At 39.4% G+C, this 23,320-nt stretch overlaps 2 protein-coding genes across 2 annotated transcripts; one reads left to right on the plus strand and one right to left on the minus strand.

Moving 5' to 3' along the window:
• The first annotated feature begins 1,934 nt into the window (after positions 1 to 1,934).
• brd8a (bromodomain containing 8a) lies at positions 1,935 to 11,628 on the plus strand. Its single transcript, XM_053331088.1, has 20 exons — positions 1,935 to 1,953; positions 2,363 to 2,459; positions 3,181 to 3,250; positions 3,372 to 3,421; positions 3,538 to 3,660; positions 3,777 to 3,857; positions 3,980 to 4,044; positions 4,537 to 4,679; positions 5,130 to 5,321; positions 5,938 to 6,028; positions 6,635 to 6,784; positions 7,093 to 7,253; positions 7,530 to 8,010; positions 8,130 to 8,173; positions 8,309 to 8,577; positions 8,798 to 8,890; positions 8,987 to 9,055; positions 9,225 to 9,507; positions 10,880 to 10,924; positions 11,195 to 11,628. Exons 1-20 carry the CDS (start codon positions 1,935 to 1,937, stop codon positions 11,252 to 11,254), a joined length of 2,586 nt encoding a protein of 861 aa, XP_053187063.1. The 3' UTR covers positions 11,255 to 11,628.
• Positions 11,629 to 12,652: 1,024 nt separating this feature from the next.
• dnajc18 (DnaJ (Hsp40) homolog, subfamily C, member 18) lies at positions 12,653 to 18,953 on the minus strand. The gene is made up of 8 exons (XM_053331444.1): positions 18,589 to 18,953; positions 17,566 to 17,734; positions 16,441 to 16,586; positions 15,818 to 16,024; positions 15,363 to 15,475; positions 14,882 to 14,991; positions 14,611 to 14,783; positions 12,653 to 14,408 (listed from the first exon to the last, which is right to left on the minus strand). Exons 1-8 carry the CDS (start codon positions 18,713 to 18,715, stop codon positions 14,284 to 14,286), a joined length of 1,170 nt encoding a protein of 389 aa, XP_053187419.1. The 5' UTR covers positions 18,716 to 18,953; the 3' UTR covers positions 12,653 to 14,283.
• Between the last annotated feature and the right edge of the window lie 4,367 nt (positions 18,954 to 23,320).

A 23,320-nucleotide genomic window follows, 5' to 3' on the forward strand; every position in this document is an offset into this window, starting at 1 on the left:
GTAAAAACTGAATACTGTTGCCTTTGCTTGACAACTAACCATCTAATACGAATAACCATCCATCCAGTCAGCCAACCACATATTCTCTCTTATTGTTCATTTATGACAGAAGATATAATCAGAGGGAAAATTGTCCTTATATCCCAACAATAGTCTAGCTTTGTCTGTAGCCACGCTTTATTTTCTCTCTTTACCACAGTTGTTAAACACAATTAATAAACATAATACTATAACCTATATCAGTATACTGTAACAATATCACTTCATATCAGTTTATTAAATACAAGGAGCCTGCAAAAACTTACAGTAACAGTACTCAGTTTGATCTAGAAACTGCAATTTACTTAGTCTTTAATGTCCTCCTCCACTCAAAATTTCGTTTTTTTTATTGCTATGTTACTTGAATGTTTGAGCTTCACAGTGCAGACGGATAATTGTGCCAAAATTTGTCACTAGAAAGCTGTTTGCATATTGATCTATTGAAAGTGGAACATTTCTCTGTGATCACCAAGTCCAGTTTAAGGTGTATATCTATGAGGATGATTTTCAACTAGTTTGGAGTCAATCATGAAAGTTACTACACAAATATGATGTGGAAACTTGAAGGTTCTGGCAATGGACTTTTCAGTTATGTAGGAGACATCTTATGCCCATCTGTTAAACATCATTGCAGTTTACTGATTCAGATTTATGAAGTCATGTGACAATTTTGAGTATCAGAGAGAAAACTATTTATAATTTTTGTTTTGTATTCAATTGGTACAGTAAATGCATACATAAAAAGCAATGCATGTAAAGATGTTTATTGTTTTTCACTCAATTTCTTTGTTTAAATCAAATACATTTCTTTGTTTAAATCTTCTATACAGTTGGCATCTGGTGCCAGCACAGACCCTAGCATATTTTAAAACAGGCCTTTTCATATTAACACTTGTTATTCTCTTTATGTTAATGTTTTATTTATTTTCAACACTGTAGCTCTTTGAGATTCACTGTAAATTAAAAGTGTAATACAAATGAATCATATTTCACTGGCACTTAATTATTATTAATTACAGTATTTAATTATATATAAATATACAGTATAGACACACACACACACACACACACACACACACACAGGTATACACATTTGTTTTATTAGTAGCCTACAGCTTTTGGGTATTTTAAGTAATAAGTTGTTTTTCCCCCATAGTGATGTGTTTCTATGTGATGTTAAGTGTGGATGTAGCTGCTATAAAGTATCTACTATATTATTATTCACTGTTAATGCAATGTTTAAATCACTGCAGGTTTTCCACTTCAGTGTGTTTTGTTTAACCACAGAAGTGGCATCATGTTTCCTCCATATATTTTTGCCTCAAAGGGGGGCGAATATTTTTTACATGTATTCTCATTATAAAAATAGTACTACAACCACAAGAAACTGGGCGTTTTGCATGAAAAACAATTTACTGAGTACCAACCCAACTAGTGTAAGGTTAGTTAAACTGAGTTAGAGGGCCGGGGCTGGTTGAACCATCATTGCTGTGGTGGGCGTGTACCAACTGCACAGGACCCTGCTAGCTCGCTTAAAATCATAATGGCATCAGTAAGCTAAATTTTCCTCCTCTGGCTATTAGTTGGTAGCAACTAATTCAGGTAAACGCAAAACTAAGCTGTTGTTGCGACACTTTGCAGAGAAAAGAAATACAGCTTTGGAGCTAGCTGGTTAATCCTTAAATTACCAATAACGCTAGCTAAGACACACAAGACTGTGGTGTGTTTGACGGACAATCGTGCAAGCTAACGTTAGAGAGATAAATCTGTGAAAAGCCTTAACATCCATGTTAGTCCATCATTTTATTCCAGACATCGGTTTCGGATCTCTCCAGCGTTATTATTTGCTGGGTTTCTGTCTACGAGGATGAGTGGGATGTCGGGATGACAGGAAGATGGCAAACGGGGTTGGAAGTGAGTAAACGTCGGTGCATAGCAGATGTCATGGCATGCTATCTGTCCGTAGCGGTGAGTGAGTGCGTCGTACTGTTAATGTGTCAGTCACCGATAACTTCCCTGCATGGCAGTTCCGTGCAAGGATTAATGGCTGGTCATCACGGGTTGACAGCTCCGTTTACACTAGTGGTGGTTTCCTATTGACCAACAACAGTACAAACGACACGCTTTTGTTCTGGGCTCATCCCATGTGTTCAGAGTGAGCTGCTGGAGTGATGTGCAGCTTTAGGTGGCATACAAATGAAATCAAGATCAAGCGATTAACAACGTGGTTACTAGGCCTGAGGCCGGCATTTGAACATGCAGAACATGCAGGCTTTGTTCAACTACTTATGTATGCCCCTTTCCCTCTCTCTAACATCTGCAGAACACAAGCTGCTTGTCATTGGACCAACAGAGCCATGGTCACTGAGGGAGAAGCTGTGTTTGGCCACATCTGTCATGAAGAGTGGGGACCAGAACTGGTACTGTACCAGCACAACTTCCATTTTGCCAATAATTGTGTATACAATGTCAAATGTCAGGTGTCGTAGCACTATAATAATCATAAGGAGTTGTATAGTAGTGCAATCCTGCATGGAAATGTTCTCAGAGGTCACATGCTGTATGGCAGTCAAGGTTTTGACTGCCATCTATCATGTTGTTTAAGAGCTGACATTTCTCAAGAACTCATTGTCAATAAGGGTGGCTCTGTTGATTGCACTGATGCACATCTGTGTACTAGCAAGTGTGTTTGTTGTAGTCGGTTGTGACAGTCCATGGACATGCAGGTAAGATGAATTAACCTTAAGTGTTCATGTACAGTAGTTGCTCTGTAATCTGTATTTACCCTGTGATGGACTGGCATGTTGTGTATGGTGTTGCTCAGTGTATGTTGGGGTGGCTTTCAGTCCACCATGATGATGGATGTGGGTAAAGAATATGAATGAGGTAACTGTCAAATTGTGATGACTTTAAATGTATGAGAACATTCTGTTTAATTTTGCATACGTTTTCAATTGAAAAAGACTACAAGACTTCCCAAAAAGTAATAAACACATTGAGGAAATAGATTTTGAAAAATTTAGACTGGAATGAAAAATAATAGTTTTAAGATGAACCAGGGCAGGAATATCCAGCTGTTCTGGGCTCAAAGTCTTTAATGTGTATTTCATCTCAGATTACTAAATCTCCTTAACTCAACAGGGTATCTGTCAGTCGAGCCATCAAACCATTTTCAGAACCTGGGCGCCCACCTGACTGGTTCTCTCAAAAGGTATGACAAAGAGCTCCAACTACTGCAGAATACAAAGACCAAATCTATGATTTCTGCAGCTTTGCCTTATTACATGTTCCTTTCACAAAGTTGTTCTCTCTCATCCTTTGGTTCCAAACAGCACTGTGCCTCCAAGTACTCTGAGCTCCTGGAAACAACAGAAGCCCCAAAGTGAGCACATACTTGACTTACCCCGAGCATGCTTTTGTACTTGCAGGTTAAAATAGAGCACATACATAGTATGACATCTAAACTGACAAGTGTCATTGTGCATTTGTTCTCTTCAGGAGGAAGCGTGGTGAAAAGGGTGAAGTGGTGGAGACAGTGGAGGACGTGATAGTACGCAGACTTACTGCTGAGAGGATTGATGAGCTAAAAAAGTTGATCAAAGAAACACAAGAGAAGCACAAGTAAACAAGCATAGCTTTCAACAGCTTTGACTCATCACTGTAGTTGTTTGTACAACATTGTAGTAAATAAACTTCATCATGAGAAGGATTGACATTTCGCTGATTTCATACTTTAGGAAACTGAAGAGAGAGTCCGAACTGATTCAAGCAGGCCATCTGGATTCCAAACTAGAAGAGTTATGGGAGGAAATCCTGCAGTAAGAAGCAACAAACTGTCTGTCTGACTTGTTGACACAATTATACTCTTCTTTCTTTGTCTTTTAGACATTAGACACTCGAATGAGAAGCAAAATTAAATAATCCTCTGTGTGTCTTACAGGAAGAAGAGACTGGAAGAGGAGGAATCAGAATTGAAAAGAAAGACTACAGATGCTGCTTATCAGGGTATCTCCTTCACTTTTAAAAGGGATCTTTTGGGGGAAAAACACCAACAAAGGATATGTTAAGTTACTTTGTTTTATATGATAAATGCTGGAAATCAACTAAAATTAAGTAGAAATGTTCAATTTAAAAATCCTCAGCTGTTCCACCCACAATCTATTGACCAACTTGCTGTAGACATTAATAGAAGTAGTAGTTTTAAATGTATTGTCTCATGACCTGAAGTGTTAGGCAAGTGGAAGAATTGAGCAATTGGTGGCACAAGATGAAAAGTCAGAAGTCATTAGGATTCACCCTCTGGGGACTGTGAAATGTGGTAGCCATCAGTTCAGTAGTTGTAGAGATATTTCACTCAAGTTTTGGACTAAGCGATTGTGGAGCCACACTGCAGGCGCATCATGGCACCAATTTTCTTGTAAAGAATGAGAGGGTTGAACATCAGCTTTTGTGTGACTGATAAGAAAATCCTCTTTATGCCGTCCCTCCATCTTCCAGCCAGACAGGTGGCAAAGAACACACCTAAGCGAGTGCCCGGCATCACCATGCATTCACCCTCAGACTGCAGTTCTCCAGGCCAGGAATTCTCACCAGGTGACCCACTCGAGTGCTTGACACTGGATCATGTATCCGCAAAGAATGTAAGTCACCAAGCTTTCAAAGATCTGTCCTACTTTTTAATAATCTCACCACTTCTTGGAATATTTAGAAATTTATGTTGGTATTTTTAGAAGGTTTTTAAAGTGTTTCTGTGAAGAGAACTGCAGACCAGTCAGTTGTCTTCTCTGAGCTGAATCTTGTGCGCCACATGTTCAGATTTGCTTTAGTACCTTCCTATTTTCTTTTCACTGTAAAAACACCAACAACTTTGTGCTGTGGCCACAATGCACTTTCTGACATAGACTCTTTCACTACAGGCCATTAAAACTGAGATAAAGGGACATTATCTCTAGGAAATTCAGACTATTCAAAGAGAGATAGAATGATATTAGTGACACTGAAGAGACATTGGTTAATAAAAACATTTCTGGATTTGTCTGGCAGTGACATGAAAGAGTTGCTTTCACATTTCTCCCTCTCTGTGTCACCAGGCTTCAGGATCAGCCAGGTTAATGTCATTCGCTGAGTCGCCTGGATCTGGTAGTGACGACATCAGCCATGGGTCACTTCTGGATGACCCCACCCAAAAGAAGCTCCTGGGCCAGAAAGGCACACCACCACCGTCTCCACTTTTATCAGAGTTACTGAAGAAAGGCAGTATCTTGGCAACAAATTCTAGACTGGTATGTTGTTGAGGGAATTATACCAACAGTGTAAAGTCTGCAGTCATTATCATCATCTTAATATGTTTCCTTTATCTGGAAACAGGAGTTATTTTTCTGTCCATAAAGGTCTAAACAATAGGTTCAGTCAGGAAGAAGTGTTGCCTCATTTCATACCTTTTTGTGTTATAGCTGATATTTTACTGAAAATTGTACCTGTTAGTTTCTCAGGCTTCTTACAAACAGCAGGTGGCTGGCATTTGCTTCCTGGATGCTATCATGTACCTTTCATCTCCAAACCCTTTGTCATAGGCTATCAGTGGTTCCTGTATGATATCCCACTGCAGAACAAGAAGCTGCTAAGGCTGCTATTCAGTCAGTAACTGACCAAGGTTTCTTCTTTAATGTTTACAGGACAGTCACCTGAAGGATACCAATCAAATCTATCATAAAGACATTCAGCTTTAGATTTGAACATTTATCAAAATTTCGTGTTAATACATACATGATTTCTGTATGTGAATCATCAGCAACATTTCTGATATAACAGTTGTTGTTTGTTTGTTTGTTTTTTAAATACAGGTTCTTTGTGATCAGAAAAAAACAGCAAATGTGCATATGTGTGTTTGTATCCCAGATTGGGGAAAGTGATGGCTCCACTGGCAGTATGACAGGAGCACATGACCTGCAGCTGGCTCCACCTTGTCTGCCTCTCTCTCAGGCAACAGGTACAGACACTGTGTTTGATTTGTATTCATGACTGACAGTGAACTTACAATGTATTCACCCCATCAGTGTTTCGTGTTTTAAGCTTTTCATAACACTTTGTTTTTTACTTCATTTGACAGAGATCAACAGAAATTCAATGTCAATGTAAAAACACACGTCTCACCAGATAACTGATTGCATAAGAAGTAATTTCATTCAAGACAGTATTAATGTTGAGTCTTGATGGAGATAGTTCTGTATCAGCTTTTCACATCTGCACACTGAAGTTTTTTCCCCATTCGTTCATACAAAACTACTCAAGCTCTGCCATGGTATGGACTCGGACATGGCCACTTCAGGAATCAAAATTGTTGTTGTCGCTTTTTTATGTTCCTTACTATCAGAAAAGCCTAATTACATCCACCCTGAATTAGTGTTGCAAAACAATTAAACATGAAAAAGTCAGTCAATGTTAGTTTTTACCCTTGAAACCCTAAATGTATCTTTACTTTCTGAATATGTTGACTATTGTCTAGTATGTTTGCTCTTACGTTATTTAGCTAAAAGCATCCACTGCCTTGTCTGCACTGTGTGTGTTAACGTGTGTGGGGATGCTTGCATGGCAGGTGCACCGATGTTGTCTCGTCTCCTGGAGGCAGGTCCCACCCAATTTTCAGCCCAGTTAGGTTTCATGGTCAGTCCAGATTCTGCCTCCAGTGCTCCTCTCTCTGCTGCCACTCCTGTTCCTGCGGACTCTACTGCCTCAGCATGCACAGGTCTGTCCATTTGAACCCAGAGCCACTTGGCATTCAATCCACAGGCTAAACATCCTCCAAATCCTTAATTTTACCTGCTTTGTAGTTTTATACTTTAATTTCATTCACTCTGTGTGTTGGCCATTTTTTCTAGTGCAAGCAAAGATGTAATGTCATGTTATAACTTGCTCTGTTAAATGTATTCATCAAATTGTATCAATTGAATGCATTGTGCAACTTTTTGAGAGGGCTCGATTTTAACCATTGTTTGCACAGAAATTTGAGCAAATTCTGAAAGATTAGTGGTGTCACTTGTTGTCTGTGTGCAGAGGTGGATGTGATGGTGCCGTCTGTTCCCACTGGATGCCAGCCTGCCTCTGCAGGGGATAAAACATCAGAGCTCAGTGAAGAGGATGTAACTGTGTCCTACATGGGAGATGAGTTGGATCTAAAAACAGTGGGGGACATAATCGCCATCATTGAGGACAAGGTGCAAAAAGAAGAAAAATATAACAATTATATGAGTTGTGGATTGTGAATATAATTTTTAAGACGTTATTAAGTGTGAAGAAAGTAATTTCACAATACCTGTTTTATAATGGGTGTTTTTATTATGTTTTTAAACGCACAGTTTAGTCACAAATGTTACAGATGAGATTTGGGGAAATGGTGGTGTCACTAGACATGGTGAACAATAAAAATAAGACCAATGTTATTCAAAAATTTATGCTTTAAGGATTTTAGAGTCAGATCTCTCCTTCTACAGGCAGATGAGACTGCAGAGGCTTTGGATGCAGCTGCAGTTGAGGCTGCTCTGTCCCTGTGTGAAGAGAATGGCCACGCTCTGTCTGGCGCCTGGGAAGCTGGGCCTTTCCAGCCCCATGACTCTCACTCCGCAGTGCCCACAGGGGTCCCACAGTCCTCATCTCTTCACAATAGCCTGGCAGGGAAGACAGAAGTATTAGAGGTTCAGGGCGGGACTTCAGCTCCACTCTCCTCTCTGTGCAGTAGTCAAGATAACTGTCTTGCAGCACTCCCCATGGGACTGAGGGGCCTTCCTCCTACCTCCTTATCCTCATACAACTCAAGGAGTTTGGTGCACTGCCACACTGGAGCACCTCCACAGCCTGAGGCAATGAGAGAGACTGGAGAGTTGATGCACCAGAAAAGCCAAATTTCATTGGACGTTACCATAAAATGTGAGAATGACAAGTGGGCACAGCAAAGACCTGATAAACCCCATGGAGGTATGCACACCCATGCATAAATAGTAGTATTCACTTGCTTCATAACATGCAGTTTGCATGCAACTATGCATTTTGCATAACCATTTCCTTCTTATTATTCATCTTTACTATCTTGGCAGACTCAGTATTAGAAGATAGCCCACTGACAGAAAGGCGTTCCAAGGTATAGCACCCAACGAGGACAGAGTGCACATGATGCTTGTAATTGCTGTACTGAAATGCAGTGTGCAAAGCTCCACAGTATTCCTGCACTCTAAGATCTGTTTAAATATCTCTGCATCTTTCTGCATCTTTGCAGGAGATGAGGGCAGAGGATGGAGTAAGAGTTCGGGGAGGAGAGAACGCCTCAGGGACTAAAGTGGACAATGAGGTCAACGGGCCAGAAGTGTGTGGAGAAGAAGATGGAGATGGGGTGGAGGGATTCTTGTCAGAGGCCGACGGGGAGACAGAGCTAGAGCCTGCAGCCAGCGAGAGCGAGGATGGATACAGCCTCCATACCGCCTCCTCGTCTCTGCAGCTGCACACAACTGCAGATTCCATCGCCAGCAGCCCTGCCTCGTCGCAGTTGTGAGTGAAACACACTCACGCACACACAGCAAGGAAAAAAAATTCTGATGTGAGAGATGGTGGTGTTGAAGTTGATCCCTAGATGGTGCTAATGATGTTGTTTAAGCAGATTTTCTTTTCATTTCTGTGATCTGACAACATGAACCAAACACTGTGTCACGCTGCAGAACAGGTTCTGCTTGATAATCCTGTCCTTGTGACTTTGAATTTCATTGTGCAGTTCTGTATGCAGTGAGGACCTGGAAGCTCTACAGGCTCACAAGATCTGGAAGAAAGCCATTATGCTGGTGTGGCGTGCAGCGGCCAATCACAGGTCAGAATATGACTCTGTAACAGTAACACTAGCCACTGATGCTCAGCCAGAGACATCAATACTGAAACACATGTTTTTTATGTGAACCTGTTGCAGGTATGCAAATGTATTCCTGCAGCCAGTAACTGATGAAATTGCACCTGGATATCACAGTATTGTACAGAGGTAAGCAAATGAGATTATTGGATGCTCATTTTAATCTCATTAATAGTTTGTATAGAGGTTACTTGTGGTATTGTTTGTGTGTAGTGAAAATCTTCTATCACAAAAATATCAAGTTAACAGGAACCTTTGGGAACCCTCATCAGCTCATTGACTCTTCTCTCGTCTACAGGCCCATGGACCTGGCCACCATAAAAAAGAACATCGAGACTGGATTGATACGGACCACCGCTGAGTTCCAGCGGGACATCATGCTGATGTTTCAGAATGCGGTCATGTACAACAGCCTGGATCATGACGTGTACCACATGGCTCTAGAGATGCAGCGCGATGTCCTGGAGCAGATCCAGCAGTTTCTAGCAACCCAGCTCATCATGGAGACATCAGAGTCTGGTATCAGCGCCAAGAGCCTGAGGGGCCGTGAGAGCACGCGCAAACAGGACTCTACTGACAAGGTGCTTCACTAGAATTTTGACAAAAGCAGAGAGTACAGAAGAAGAGACAAGGGTGAGACAACAGGCTGACTCTAAGGTAGAAGCAAGTGATGCTGAACTAGATCTGCAGGCCATTTTCCAAAGCATAACGAGATTTTTGATATTTTTTCTTTCAGGGAACCATTGGTTTCAGTACTTCAAAACTTTCCTGTGGTAGCTAATCCGTCACAGTAAAAACCTTTTTGTCAAATTAACTTAATTTTTATTGCAACAATCACATTGCCAAATTTACATTGTCCTTTTCACAATGTCCTTATTTGTTAATTTTTCTATTCAGACATCAGTGGACGCAATACTGTCTTGCTGCTAACTCTAATCTTGGTTGTCAGATTATCTTTGAATCCATCACGATAGGCAGATTAAAAAAGACGATAGTGTTCACTGTGGTGATTATGCATCTCAAACAAGTTTAAAACCAGTGATTGGCTGGAAGGCAAGACCTTTTTTTTTTTTTTTTTTTAAACATGTCTGCTTTGGAAAATGGTAGGCAATAATGTAATAATAATGCAGTAATGTAGACAACATTAAACTTTTTCCCAAAGCATACTTCAAGTTGTGGCATTGATATTTAAACTTTGAGAGAGTTTTCCATTAATTTCATGACAGTATGAAAATCAACCACAATAAATATTTAGTCACTTTTTTGTCAAAGATTCATTAAGTTTGAAAAATTCTTCAGGTCAGTCATTGTCTAAGAGCATGTCTACAAGTTCTGACTTGGAAGATTATATTATGTGGTGTCTATAAATAAAACCTATAAAAAACAAAACTAATGAAATGATCAAAAATTGGATGCTATGAAAATGACAGATGTCTGATGATGCAGATTTCTACCAGAACCTGAATATAGAAACATATTATAAATATATTTAATACAGCTTCATTACTGTACCACAAAATATAAATGTGCCAAAACTAAATAAGGCTGACTAAATATTTGTTGATAGATGATAAGTTGCAAGTGTTGCATGCTGATAAGCAAACTGATGTTAAGCATAGTGGTTGACTGGCAGGCAGGAGGCCATTAAAGTGTCATTTTATGCTTTGAAAAATGGTTGCAAGAATGCAAAGTGTGTTGTATGTAGTTAATGAGCTAAAACAGCCTAAACCATGTGGCATGGTCTTTCAAAAGTAGTTGGTCTGGATAACTAGTGTAATAGCAGTGCAGCAAGGCCGTAAACAGTAAATATTTGAAGTAGCCTGCAATATAGCGATTTATGGATATTAAGCTATAAAGTACATATCAACCCTTGATGGCATTATTTTCCTTTTCTTAAGTCTTTCAAAGCACTTTTGAGTCCCAGCTCTGATGTGCAACATTTTCCTCTCACAGGACACTGTCTCCATGTCCTCTCCTGCCTTTCTTCTTTCTCTTTTTGTAAGTACCCATCCTACAGACTTTAAAGCTGTCTCTTTCTTGTCTTTTTTCCCCTAAAGCAAGCCTAAAATAAAAATGACAGTTGTTGCATATATATGCATGAAAACAAAACATACAGTCCTGTATGTTGCAAGACCTGTAAACAAGAACAGAACAAATATAACAATTATAATAATTGTCAAAATTGTTAAGTGAAACACTGATGTTGCCAGTTAAGAGTGACAACTAAATGAAGTCTAATAGGTGGTTTCTTCCTTTCTCTGCCTGTAGGACGGAGGCACCAGAGGGCGCCGTTGTGCCATAGAAGCTGACCTCAAGATGAAGAAGTGAATGAACCGTATGAAAATGTTGTCTGACAGTGTCCCTGAGTTCAAGTGAAAGGTGTAATACTACAAGACTGAATTTATCCTCTGTCAGTTGCACAGAGTCTCACTCTGCATAATTTGCAATGTAATCCTTTACGTGCACTCTATTTTAAATGGGTAGACTGTAATGTGGAGAAGATCATATCTTCTGAGACAGCAATACAGACATGGATTACATGTAATCCCAGATTACAAGGGGGCATTCAGGAGGACTAGGTCAAACCTTTCATAGACGTAGTTGCAGATCATCCAGAGTTAGCCTGCACTGAATCACATCAGCTCATAAAAGTGAAGATGGGAGTCACTCCTAGCCTAAAAATGGACTGAAATTAAGCCTACAGGGAGCCTGGTTGAACTCCAGATTAGTGTGGTTGGTTTTGAGAATTACACTATGTCTGTGATATGTAAAACCAGAGGCCAAAGAGTCTGATTAACCTATAAAAGTCTGAGCCCAAAAACTGAGGGGAACATACTTATTTCAAACAAAAACATTTTAATTGCTCGTATAAAATCATTTGATTTTTATGTTTTCTAATTTAACTACTCAGATCATTTTTAAATATGACTGTATTATTTGTGATGAATTGATTCTATCTAGGCTACTCCTCCAGTGAAACTGTACTAAAATGCATATTCTGACTTATTTTCAGTGTTTTTGAGAAAATGTCACATTATCTGTTTTGTGGACTTAAAAACAATAAAACTTTATAAAAGAGCCCTCAACCTACTATGTTTGTCCTGAACTTTTTTTTTCACACAATATCAACACAAAATGCAACAGAGCAGAAACAACTGGAAATATTTGCTGTTGAGGTGCTCTTTCTCTCTTTCACATCCAACCGTGTCTTATCAAAAACTTTGATGGAGGGATTATGTGGATAATAGAGAAATGGCTTGATCCTCCCATGGGATATTTAAACAGTGTAAATGCTGTGTGCTGTTATACTTGATCTGTGAAGTAAGCCAAACACCATCACAATTTTAGAGCAACTCTGATCTTCAAGGACACAATTGGATGGATCAGATAAAGGCCACACGACAAATGTACAGAATCATTTACTGTAAGTGTAATGTGCATGTTTGGTCAAAGCTGTGTAATATATAACAGGATTTAGAAATTCTGATTGCACGTTCCCAATGTAGTCATCTTCTAATAAAGAGACTAATGATTGACTGATAGCCCAGCTATACATTGCGAGAAGCCTAAATCAACATTATACCTCATGGACTTTCACATGCAGGTGTCATCTGCCACTTTCCTGGAAGAAGAAAAATGTCACCCAAAAATGAAGCATTCAGTCAAGAGTCAAAGCACCATGAAATCATAAATGAATGAATGAGACAGGCCAAAACATAATCCTCATTACATCTTTAATTTTCTGGTATTTTTGGCTGAAAGTTGAAACTCCAGTGTTATATTGCTCACGTGTACTACCACACTAAACCGATGCCAAACCTGAATTGTGTTTATCACAGTAAAGGTTTTCCATATTTTGTGAGTTACTGTGTGTGTGTACCTGAATTTTCAAATTAATTAACATTTAGTGGGTCAGTAGTTGTGAAGATGTGTTTGCCAAAAAATAAATATGTAACTAATAAAACACATGGGCCTCTCACTAGGGTGCATGCAACAATGAAGAACACAGGGTTAAATAATAACTTAAAAGTGCTTGAGATGAACCTGAACATTTCACAAGTTTGAGACCAGCTAAGGCAGTTTGGCAGTCTTAGTGCACAGCGACAACAATTGTAATGATTTAGGGTTGGTAAAATATAAAGAATTTAAGATAACTGCACAAGTTCCTCCTCACGACAAAAAGTAAAAGTCACAACTCCAGTTCCTAACTGTGGGAGAATGTTGATCACATCCAGACATTTAATAAAGCTGCATACTCAGTTTAAGTTTAGAAAACAAAATCTGTCTTCTTTACAAAACATCTGTATAAATTAAAGGTGCAGGGTTTATAAAACATTTATAAAATTTGGGCCGAAAAGCTCACAAATGAGCTTTGCATATTCTCCAGGGACACCAGGAACACTGAGCAGGACTGAGAGGTGGATTTGGTTGAACTTGACTCTGTGCTTATTACAAATCAAAGCTACTTCTTCAAAACGTGCACAACACACAAACTCTGGTACCTGAAGGGCTGAAGCTTTATGATTGGAGGAATAAACACCTATGCAGGCAGGTGAGTGACAGGCAGGGAGTAGGAAGATCTACTGTAAAGACTGCTGATGTTTGGCAAGTACAACCTTGTAAAATAAGCAACTTAATCAAAAAACAGTGGTCATGTTTTGTAAGTGTCTATAGCTGCTACAGCTGTAGTGCCATAGGTAAAACTGCCTGATAAACCTCAGTACACAGTAGATGTTATAGTCCTTCTTCATGTCTGATTTGTCTGTTTCGATTATAAATAGAAGGTCCTCTGTCATTTCACAGTACAGATGCTCTCAGATTTGTTTAGAGACTACAGTATTATTTAAGTCACTGTAATTAAATACCTCCTACAGATAAAAGATGAGCCAAGATGCTCAAGTAACATTCACTCTATTAACTATTAAATAAATACACCAAAAGTTTCAGCGAAGACACAAAACAAAAAAATAAATACAGGTCAACTACAAAACCTAAACAAATAAAATGTGTATGTGAACATACAACTGCCTTCATAACCCCAAAGGGAGACCCCGTATGTCATGCCATTTCTATAAGAAAGTTTAAAGGCGCAGAGACATCATATAACACTGCCACGGTGAGTTTGCACTTTACGCTGCTGCTACCACCAATAGCCAGGTTTGGCAGCTAACATGCAGAACTCTATTTTCTACCATCCAAAAGGAGAGAAGGCACATTGTTTCCAGTGGCAACATCTCCCACTGTGCTGTACCCAAAGAGATTTTCCTACAAAGTGGCCAGATTGGATAAATTACACACTTCAATAAAACGTATTATTTGTATAGTTCAAGATGAGTCTGTAAAGAGACATTAACTCCTCATTTGCCCCTCTGACGCCCGACCAATCGATTCAATTTCTCACAGTTGTCCAGCCTCATCGATTCTGCCTTCTGCTTTAAACGTTCATCTCGGTACAGCTGTCCGAGATTTGCCAAGTCGGATTCTGAAAAAGAGAAGAAGAGGAAGATGCATCACAGATATTTATAATAGCTTTCTACACAATGTGTAACCTGCCAATGTTACAGGAAACAAGATAAAATATCAAATATTTTTATATAAAACAAGGATTTGAGCTTCATGAGTGATACCTGCACTGTAACCAAAACAGATTATCCCTGTTTAAGCCATGTGCGCTGCTTGCTTACTTTGCTGTTTCTCCTTCCAGCAGCTGTTCTGCAGGTGTTCAATATAATCAGTCTCTATGGTTTTCTCTAGTTCCTCCAGCGCAGCTCCACGATATTCCTTCTCAAAACTTTTATCCACGTAGTATGGCACACCCATGTGCTGTGTTTCCCTGGACACCACTAACCCCATGGACCTGAAACCCAAACATAACTCAGATTTACCCAGGGAAAGGACCATGAGATTTACTATAATGTCAGTAAAGTAGTTTGGTTGATGATGTGACAGACTCACGGCTTATAGAAGAGACTGTAGGGTGGGTTAGTGGCCATCATCTGCGTAAACACTGATATGAGGATTAACACCAGTACAGGGAGAAGCTGCAGGAGAGCTGTGAAGGTGTTCTGTGGGAAGATAAAATCAGCGCAGATTAGAAAGAATACTGTACTATATGTAGGCTGCAATGATACACTGCATAGTCATGCCAGCACAGTACTTCTGTGTTTTTGAAGTAAACCACGCTCTTTCAAAGCAATAACTGCACTTCACTTATGGCAAAAGTAAATGAGCGACATAAAGTAAATCTTTAAAAGAAACAGTCACTAGAGGACTGCAACCATGTTAAAATGCACTCATAAGACTACCCAAAGTACTTTGTTGCTATGACTATCCAGTGTCTGGTAATGATTAGAATAATGCCCTATTTTCACAAAGAAGATTTCATATGTGTGGATGTTTAACAGGGATTTGTCTTTATGGTTTGTGAGTCACTGACTTGACTCTGGTTGTCCTCCACCACCTCCTCGCGCCTCTCATAAGCACGTCGACGACGAGGCTGATAGAACTGAGAGTAGGAGGCTCCCTGGTTAGTATACACGTGAATATTTCCTGCAGAGAGACAGACACAGTTCTGTAGCACCTACACTTCCACAATGAAACAGATACTTACAGTAGATTATATTCCTAAACATATCCATGAAGCATTTTAAAATCAGTAAATCTTCAGTCTCATTATTCAAAAGGGCTGTTATTGGTCAGTCAAAGTATTTACTGAGAAAACATGCCAGATGTTTCAGGAATATGTCAGATTTCTCTTAAATTACCAACAAAATTAGGCTATGAATTTATTTAATGCTGCATTGCCACTTTTAAAAAAGTAGTTTCAAACTTCTGGAGTCTGACGAATTGCATCATCATCTCAACTAGTCCTTGTAGTTCACGACTGCTCACCTGTGGGAAACCTTCCTCCAAAGAAAATGTTGAAGAGCTCCTCGGGCGAAATGTCAGCCTCAAAGTCTCGGTGGAAGCTTCGGTAGTGCGCATGGCGACTTTGGCTGGACTGCTGGGGTGTATTTGCAGCTGTTGACTGATCTCCATATTGATCATACTGCTGCCTTTTCTCTGGATTGCTCAGCACTGCGTATGCATTGCCTATTGCTGTTAGGAGAGGGGAGAGACATTGGACATTGATCATGTTGGCAGCCATCCCTTAAACTCAGCAAGTACAGGTGTTAGCTAAAACACAAAGGAATTAAAAACAGGGTTTCTGGACTGAATTGAAACTGGTTAAACTGGGTGACCCAGCTTCAAGTCTCTGCTGATTATTGTATAAACAGGCACTACCAGCTCATAGGCTCTGTTCTTTAACTGACCGTGACCTCAGACTTTGCTGAGAGCTGTATGGGATCAGTATTATCAATATGTGAGAGAAGCCCCCAGCTTTGGTGCACAGTTTTTTTCTTTTACAGATACAATGCTTTGAAACAGATTCTGTCATCAAATTTCTTTTTTTTTTTTTTTTTTTTTTTACAAAAATCCACTTTTCCCTTCTCTTCTACTCAAAAACTAAATACCTTTGAATGCATCTGTGGCCCCTGGGGCAAAATTCTTGTCAGGGTGGAACTTGAGGGCCAACTTCCTGTATGCCTTCTTCAAATCATCATCACTAGCATTTTTGGGAACACCAAGAATCTCATAAAAGTCCTTGCAATTCTTTATCCTGCAGAAACAAAGGACAATGGATGTCAGAATACAATGCAGAACTTCAAAAAGGAAAAGGATGAATCTGTCCGGAGCCAATTTAATGTTATTAGTCAAGCAGGTGTATTCTTTTCAAACAGATTTGAATGTAATAAACATATAATCAATTCATATAAATATAATGAATTAGGATGAACAGGTTAAGATCCAATTGGTTAACATGACTGCTTCATTCTAGCTATAAACACTTGGTGCATTTGCAGTTGTCTTGAGATTAAGATGTCAAAGCAAAATTAGTTTAAACAGACTTCTTCCGTTCTGATATGTGGTGTGGGATGGTGGTGAGTGATCCATGCACACATCTGTTTGACTGTTTATCAAATACAGTGAATAAGCACTGGATATTGCTGCTGCAGCAAAGAGACTGAGGTAACAATTGTTCTCAATGATGCTACATAGAAATAAACCTTTGGTTACACACCAAATTATTGTATTGTCCTAATTGTATTGATGGGTTCCAGTGTCCCAAATTCTATTCTATTATATTCTGAACTGGACCAGTTATCATGTTGGACAAGACAAAAAACACTTGAAACTCCAATGACAGACAAGTGTTTTGTTTTGTTACTGCACTGCCTTCACTTTTGAATAAACACAAACACACTTATATTTCAAATATTAAATGCTGGTGAGCAGTGCTTACAATTACTATGAGCTACTATGATTTTGGACGGTTGGTCATTCAAAATAACATTTAAAAGATGTTATCTTAACTCTCTGAAATTACAACAAGCATTGTTCTAATTATTCTTTTATTGGCAGATTAATCAATAATGAAAGTAAAGGTTAGTGACGGCCCTAAACTAGTGTATTATCAATAGTCAGGTCACTCAGAGCATTGGACATAGCCACAGTTACATACTGGAGAACAATGTCAGAGTGTCACTCTGTAACAGTGTGAAAAAAAACATATATATATGAAAAGAGTCAGTGTGCACCTGAGAACACCCTGGCGTTGATCCTCTGTGTAGCTTTTCTTTTCATCACTACTCGCATGACTTGTTTGGTTGTTTCCGATGTCCTCGTCTCTCCAGCCTGACGGTGGGGGCATGTGGTTTCCTTCTGGAGCAGCAGTGCCTCCGTTCCTGGTTATGGCATCTATCAGCACTACAAGAACACAGTGTCTGAGGTCAACAGAGAATTCAGGTGGGACTACTACAGGAAAAAGATGAAGAAAGCCTGCACTGTAAAGGTAATGACAACAGTCAAAATGACACTGGAAATTAAAGATACTAGCCAACACAAATCAGCCTTCTACATCCCTGACCGGGCCTGAACATGAACAAAACAGAAGGAGAAAATTGACAAAATATCCAAAGTCTCCCATAGGTACTTGTAAATGTACTGTGATCTGGTGAATGTGAAACCCAGAGTATAGGAATCACATCATTTTCAAACTCCTCTAATAATTCAGTGATTAATTGTGGCCTGTGTGAATTTATTAAGGTTTTTTTCACCTGTCACTCATCTGTGCATGAGTTAAGTGACACTGACAGTTTAAGTCCTTCAAAAAGTTGTTTCAGTGCCAGGCCCTTGCACAGTGTGTGAAATATAATACAAACAGCTGCAGACCACATAGCACTTATCTGCATTATGCACTTTGTGTTCAAAAAGCTAAAAAGTAATCTATGACAACTTCATTATCCTGCCACTACTACAAAAGCAATTAGACTGGGTAAATCAGATTTTAGCACAGTTTTAGCTGCTGTCAGAACTGTGCGGGGGGGAGGGAGTCCTACATTTCAGCATGCAGCCTCAGCAGACATTAAGTATTAAAGCAAAATAGCTCATTTCTGCCCCTGTCTGCAAAAAAAACAATACAAGCTCTATCTTTGCATTCATCCTATAATCTAAAAACACATCTTCTAAACTGCATAGGCTAAGATGAAGTAGCTAGTTACATTAACATTAGCTCGTCGGGCTGCCATTGCATAAATGTGCGTCAGCTACAGTAATTATACCTCTGGCCCGGGTGCTGGGGTAAATATTCTGGGCTTCATACAGCAAATGCAACGCCCGGTCTTTATGTCCTGCTCGTAAACACTGCTTCGCCCTCTCTATCATCCGGTCCGCTTCGTCTTTGTCCATGTCAGCGTTGTAGGGTTATTTCGCCGATCCTATGGCTGTCTGTAGAAGTGTGTCCCTGTGCAATGTCTATCTATATCATATGGCAAAGCTACAGCTAGTTAGCCCCGTTGACAGACAGCCGCTACGTAAGGTTAGATAGTCACTCAACTCCTTCGCACTACCCGGTCAGCGGACGATGGCGGCTGTTGTCAGGCTGCAAACAGGCCTGCAGCTGGGCCATTTTTAAGCTTGAAAGCCTAAAAAATGAACAGTCTTTCGCTGTCTGGGTTTTAGCAGTATTTAAAGGGCCAGCCTATAATAGACATCAGGCCGGCAATACGTCACACATCCGGGATTTCAGTTTGTAAAACGTCCCTGCCCCTTTTTGGAGGATTCTGATTATAGACGTTAATTCAAAGTAACAGCACACAACAAATCCAGTAGAATTAAGTTAGTTTATAAATGACCCAAAGACACATTAGGTAAATGTATGTCCACATGAGCAAGATACATCATAAAGATTAATTTGATTCATCCCTGTTTTTATAGTCTGTGGTAGAAACCAAAATATGCTTTAAGACTTTTTGCAGAAATCTATATTGTCAGCTCCCTCGCTGCGATCTATTGAAAGTCAGCCCTTTATCCAAGCTTACATCTTTGCACAAGGAGTTACACATACAAAAATAAGAGAAACTAATTCAATAGAATAATAATACATCTTCAACAATAATACATCATTAACAGAGCACTTTGGTAGTTGAGTGGTTGAGTGCTGCACATCATTCCCCCCTCTCTCTCTCCTTGTTTACTATTGGACTCCATGCCATGTATCAACTGAACCTGTTTGATGGAGTGGAGGTCCAGAGAAAGTCGTGAAGTTTTTGGGCTATAGTCTACCTATGGGTGGAACAATGTCTATGGGTGGATATAAGGTGGTACAGGCCTTGTTTTCAGTTCATGAAAGTTAATTGTAAATTTTTTTGGTCACCTAAAAAGTCATGCTCAGTGTCTGGATGTACTAAATGACCCTCCCCAGATAGCATGCGGATGTGGGCCATTTGAGGCAACGATCCGGCACTGTAGGCATTCTTCTGGCCCGGACAAAACAGATGTGAACCTAAACTGGCCCATAATGCTACATTTGGGCCAAATATCACAAAACTAATATGGCCCATCTTTGGCCGAAATATGGCAAGTTAGCAACGACTAATCCGGATGTGAGCCTAAAGTGACCCACATATAAGGAAACACACTTGGCCCACCTTTGTTGAAACATATTTGGGCCAGTTTTGGCCGATATATGGCAAGTTAGCATCGACTAATCCGGATGTGAGCCTAAAGTGACCCACATATAAGGAAACACACTTGGCCCACCTTTGTTGAAACATATTTGGGCCAGTTTTGGCCGATATATGGCAAGTTAGCAACGACTAATCCGGATGTGAGCTTAAAGTGGCCCACATATAAGGAAACACAGTTTTAGCTAAGCAAATGTCTATCATGAACAACACCCCTCATCCCCATGGCGAGCCGTCTGTTGCACCCATGATACAAAGAGAAACACCACTGTTCATACATCTGAGAGAAAAAAAGATATTACAACACAACAAGCGGATGGTGAATTCTGAGAGTTGTTACAGATCAGTCTGACAAGTCTGACACTCTTAAATACCAGCAGGAATTAGGCCTGGTCAAGTTTAACTTTTATTTCTCTTAATGCAATATATTTAAATATTATATCTCGTATAGTATGTGTCTACCGTGATGAATTTGTTGTTTGTTGATATGGGATCAATAAAATCTTTTCTTGTCTGAGATGTCAACAAAGGTTAAATAAATTAACTAATTATATATATATATATATTTATATATATATATAAACTTACAATTATTGACCAACAATGTCTTTCAGTGTTTTCTCTTTCTTCTTTCAACGTTAATTAAGTCTGTAAGTCGTATCTTTATTCAAACTGTATTTGCCGTTATGAGTTTTTTTTTTTCGCTTCAAAGTTGGAGTTTTTCAAATTACCGAGTCTTTTGAACGCATCATTATAACCGACGAAAGCAGAAAGCGCGCGACTCTGTCAGTCGGAGAAATCAAGTCACGGAGGTAGAGGTAAGGACTTGACGGAGGTGAGTTCCTGAACTAAAAATGAATAAATTAATTCATTAATCTATTTGTGGGAAACATTAAGCTGTCATTGTTGGAACTTGTCTTGTTTTGTCAAGTTGCCTGTGTTGCAAAAAATGTTAGCTAGTTAACATTCAGTTTTATACAAGGTTGTGACCAGCGCTGTGAATGCTGTGTTTTAAAAAAAAAAAAAAGAAAATATTGCATGATTCTGTAGAGAAATTGGTTTAAACACGTTTAAACATGCGTAAGGGCAGAGTTTTCCTCCTACAATTTTAGTAATGAAGACAAACTGACATAAACATTATGTTTTATTACTGTAACTTTAGGTTAAATGTGAAGTTTGTCTGAGTGTTTGATGAAGCTGCTTTACTCCAGCTCACATTGCTTGTTATCAACCACATCTTTCATTGTTGTCTGAACAGAATGAGGTTGAGCAAGCAGATGTTGGGTCAGTGATCAGGCATAATATCAACTATATCTTATTATGTTTTATTGTTTGTATTACTAATATTATATGCAAACTTTGAGTGCCACTGGACTGCTGCCTGGATGAGTAGGCTACATGATTTATTTCCAGTGTTCAAAAGTCACCCTGATCATATTCTGGTTTTGATAATTGCACTAACACTAACTAAATAACCTCTTCAGATTAATTGTAATTAAAAACAAACTAGATTTTGAAGTTGAAGTTCGAAGTTTTGAAAGACATCAACACAGTATTATAATATATAACTTTATATCATTTTACAGGGCCTTTTTTGTTTGGTCTCCTGATGAGGTTTTGTGTTTTGCACTTCACTGCCACCATATACAGTAACCACGGTACTGCTTTACTGAGTCAACTAAATTTGTTCTTTTATGCTTTTCTTAAAGGGCCACAAGACGAGCCATAATGCTGGGGCCAGGCAGGATTTTTATTTTTATTTTTGTAGGTCAACAACTGTTCCTTTGGCCTGAATTTTGTTTTGTTTTGCCTTTTGTTCAAAAAAGTAAAACAAACTTCATTCAATCAGTCAGGCTAATGAATGAATGAATGAGGTTGTCCTTTAATGTTGCTCATAGCAATATGCTCCGTCTGCTGAATCCCTCAGGTATTACACTCGCATGCAGCCACGCAGACCACTAATCGTGTGGCCAACCTTCTTTTTTTTCAAATGTCTCAAGAGGGGCTCCGTACTAATTTCATATATTTGACTCAGGACCAAGGGGGAGTTGTGGGTTCTCCGAGTGAAGACCACTTCCGCGTTCAAAAAGCTGCAGTCCCCCCCGCGGCCTCTGGGGGCTGGTGCCAGAAGGGAGCAATTTCCCGTTGAGCCCCATGTTAAAATAGCCGACTTTACAGCTTAAAAAAACATATTTAAAGCCTGGTGCCTTTTATTTTTTTGGTCTTTACCGATAGTTTCCACCTCAGTGAACACTGTGGGCTTAAAATTCTGGCATAAATTAGGGGGTGGTTACGTTGAGTAACGTGAGTTACCGGCAGTTAGCTCTATGCTAATGCATCGGCTGGGTTAGGCTAGGCTACACCCAGAGGTCCGCGGCTACATCCAGCAGTTGACAGGCGCTGCAGTGTCCGTGTTTTTTTGCCTATTTTCGGGTAGTTTTTTTCTGGCAATATGGCGCGTTGTGCTGTTGATTGTACTAACCGACCGACAAAGGAGTCTGTTTGCAGTTTTTTCGGTGAGTAAACCATAGTACTTTTTTACCCATAGACTGTATAAAATATATTTTACCTGGATTTTGGCACTTATTGACATGTATCGGCGTATTTTGCCGCTAGCTTATAATGACTTTATTGCCGACTCATGGTCTCTGCTGATACAGACAGATGACCAGAGCAGCTAATGTTAGCTGCTGTTGCGGTGTGTTTTGTGCTCTCAGTCCGTTTAATGCGGGGTATAATATAGAATATACATAATGTTCTGTATTATCTTTCATTTAATAATATTATTATTATTATTATCTTTCATTTAATAATACTTATATACAGTGTCAAAAGTAACTTAAATGAATAAATTAATAGGCTTATTAATGCCACACTGCAAAAAGCAAGCTTCTAATTCAGAGAATGTGTGATCTGTATTGTATTGGCGATACTGATTTCAGAAATCATTAATCATGTTCAAAAACAACATCAGAGCACCCATAAATAAATACAATATATATTTCTTATTATATTCATTGTTGGTATTATTATTAAAGGTGAACTGTGTAACTTTGTTATTAAGGAACTTTTTATCAAGCAAAGCCCTTTTTATTACTCCATATCCTCAAATAGCTGTTAGTATCAAAAAGGTTTGTGACCTCTGATCTATAGGTTCCTACTATATGTGTCATTTTAAAGTTTCCCTCTAGGTAATTCGGACAGGCTGGACAAGTGGGTCGTCAGCATGAGGAGACAGAACTGGACCCTGCTCTCCAGCCCCAATCCTCCCCTGAGCAAACTATAAGCAAACAAATCAATGTTGGCCCCGTTCAAAGTTGGCCCCGTT

Source organism: Scomber japonicus, chromosome 13 (genome assembly GCF_027409825.1).
Source record: "Scomber japonicus isolate fScoJap1 chromosome 13, fScoJap1.pri, whole genome shotgun sequence".
Taxonomy (NCBI): domain Eukaryota; kingdom Metazoa; phylum Chordata; class Actinopteri; order Scombriformes; family Scombridae; genus Scomber; species Scomber japonicus.

Coding starts and splice junctions, on each gene's coding strand:
- brd8a (XM_053331088.1), top strand. Junction 3,422..3,537: donor GAAACAACAGAAGCCCCAAA/GTGAGCACATAC, acceptor TGTTCTCTTCAG/GAGGAAGCGTGGTGAAAAGG. Junction 8,011..8,129: donor ACCTGATAAACCCCATGGAG/GTATGCACACCC, acceptor CTATCTTGGCAG/ACTCAGTATTAGAAGATAGC.
- dnajc18 (XM_053331444.1), bottom strand. CDS start 18,715: ATGGACAAAGACGAAGCGGACCGGATGATAGAGAGGGCGAAGCAGTGT. Junction 16,025..16,440: donor GGCCACAGATGCATTCAAAG/GTATTTAGTTTT, acceptor CTCTCCTAACAG/CAATAGGCAATGCATACGCA. Junction 15,476..15,817: donor TGGAGGAAGGTTTCCCACAG/GTGAGCAGTCGT, acceptor GTCTCTCTGCAG/GAAATATTCACGTGTATACT.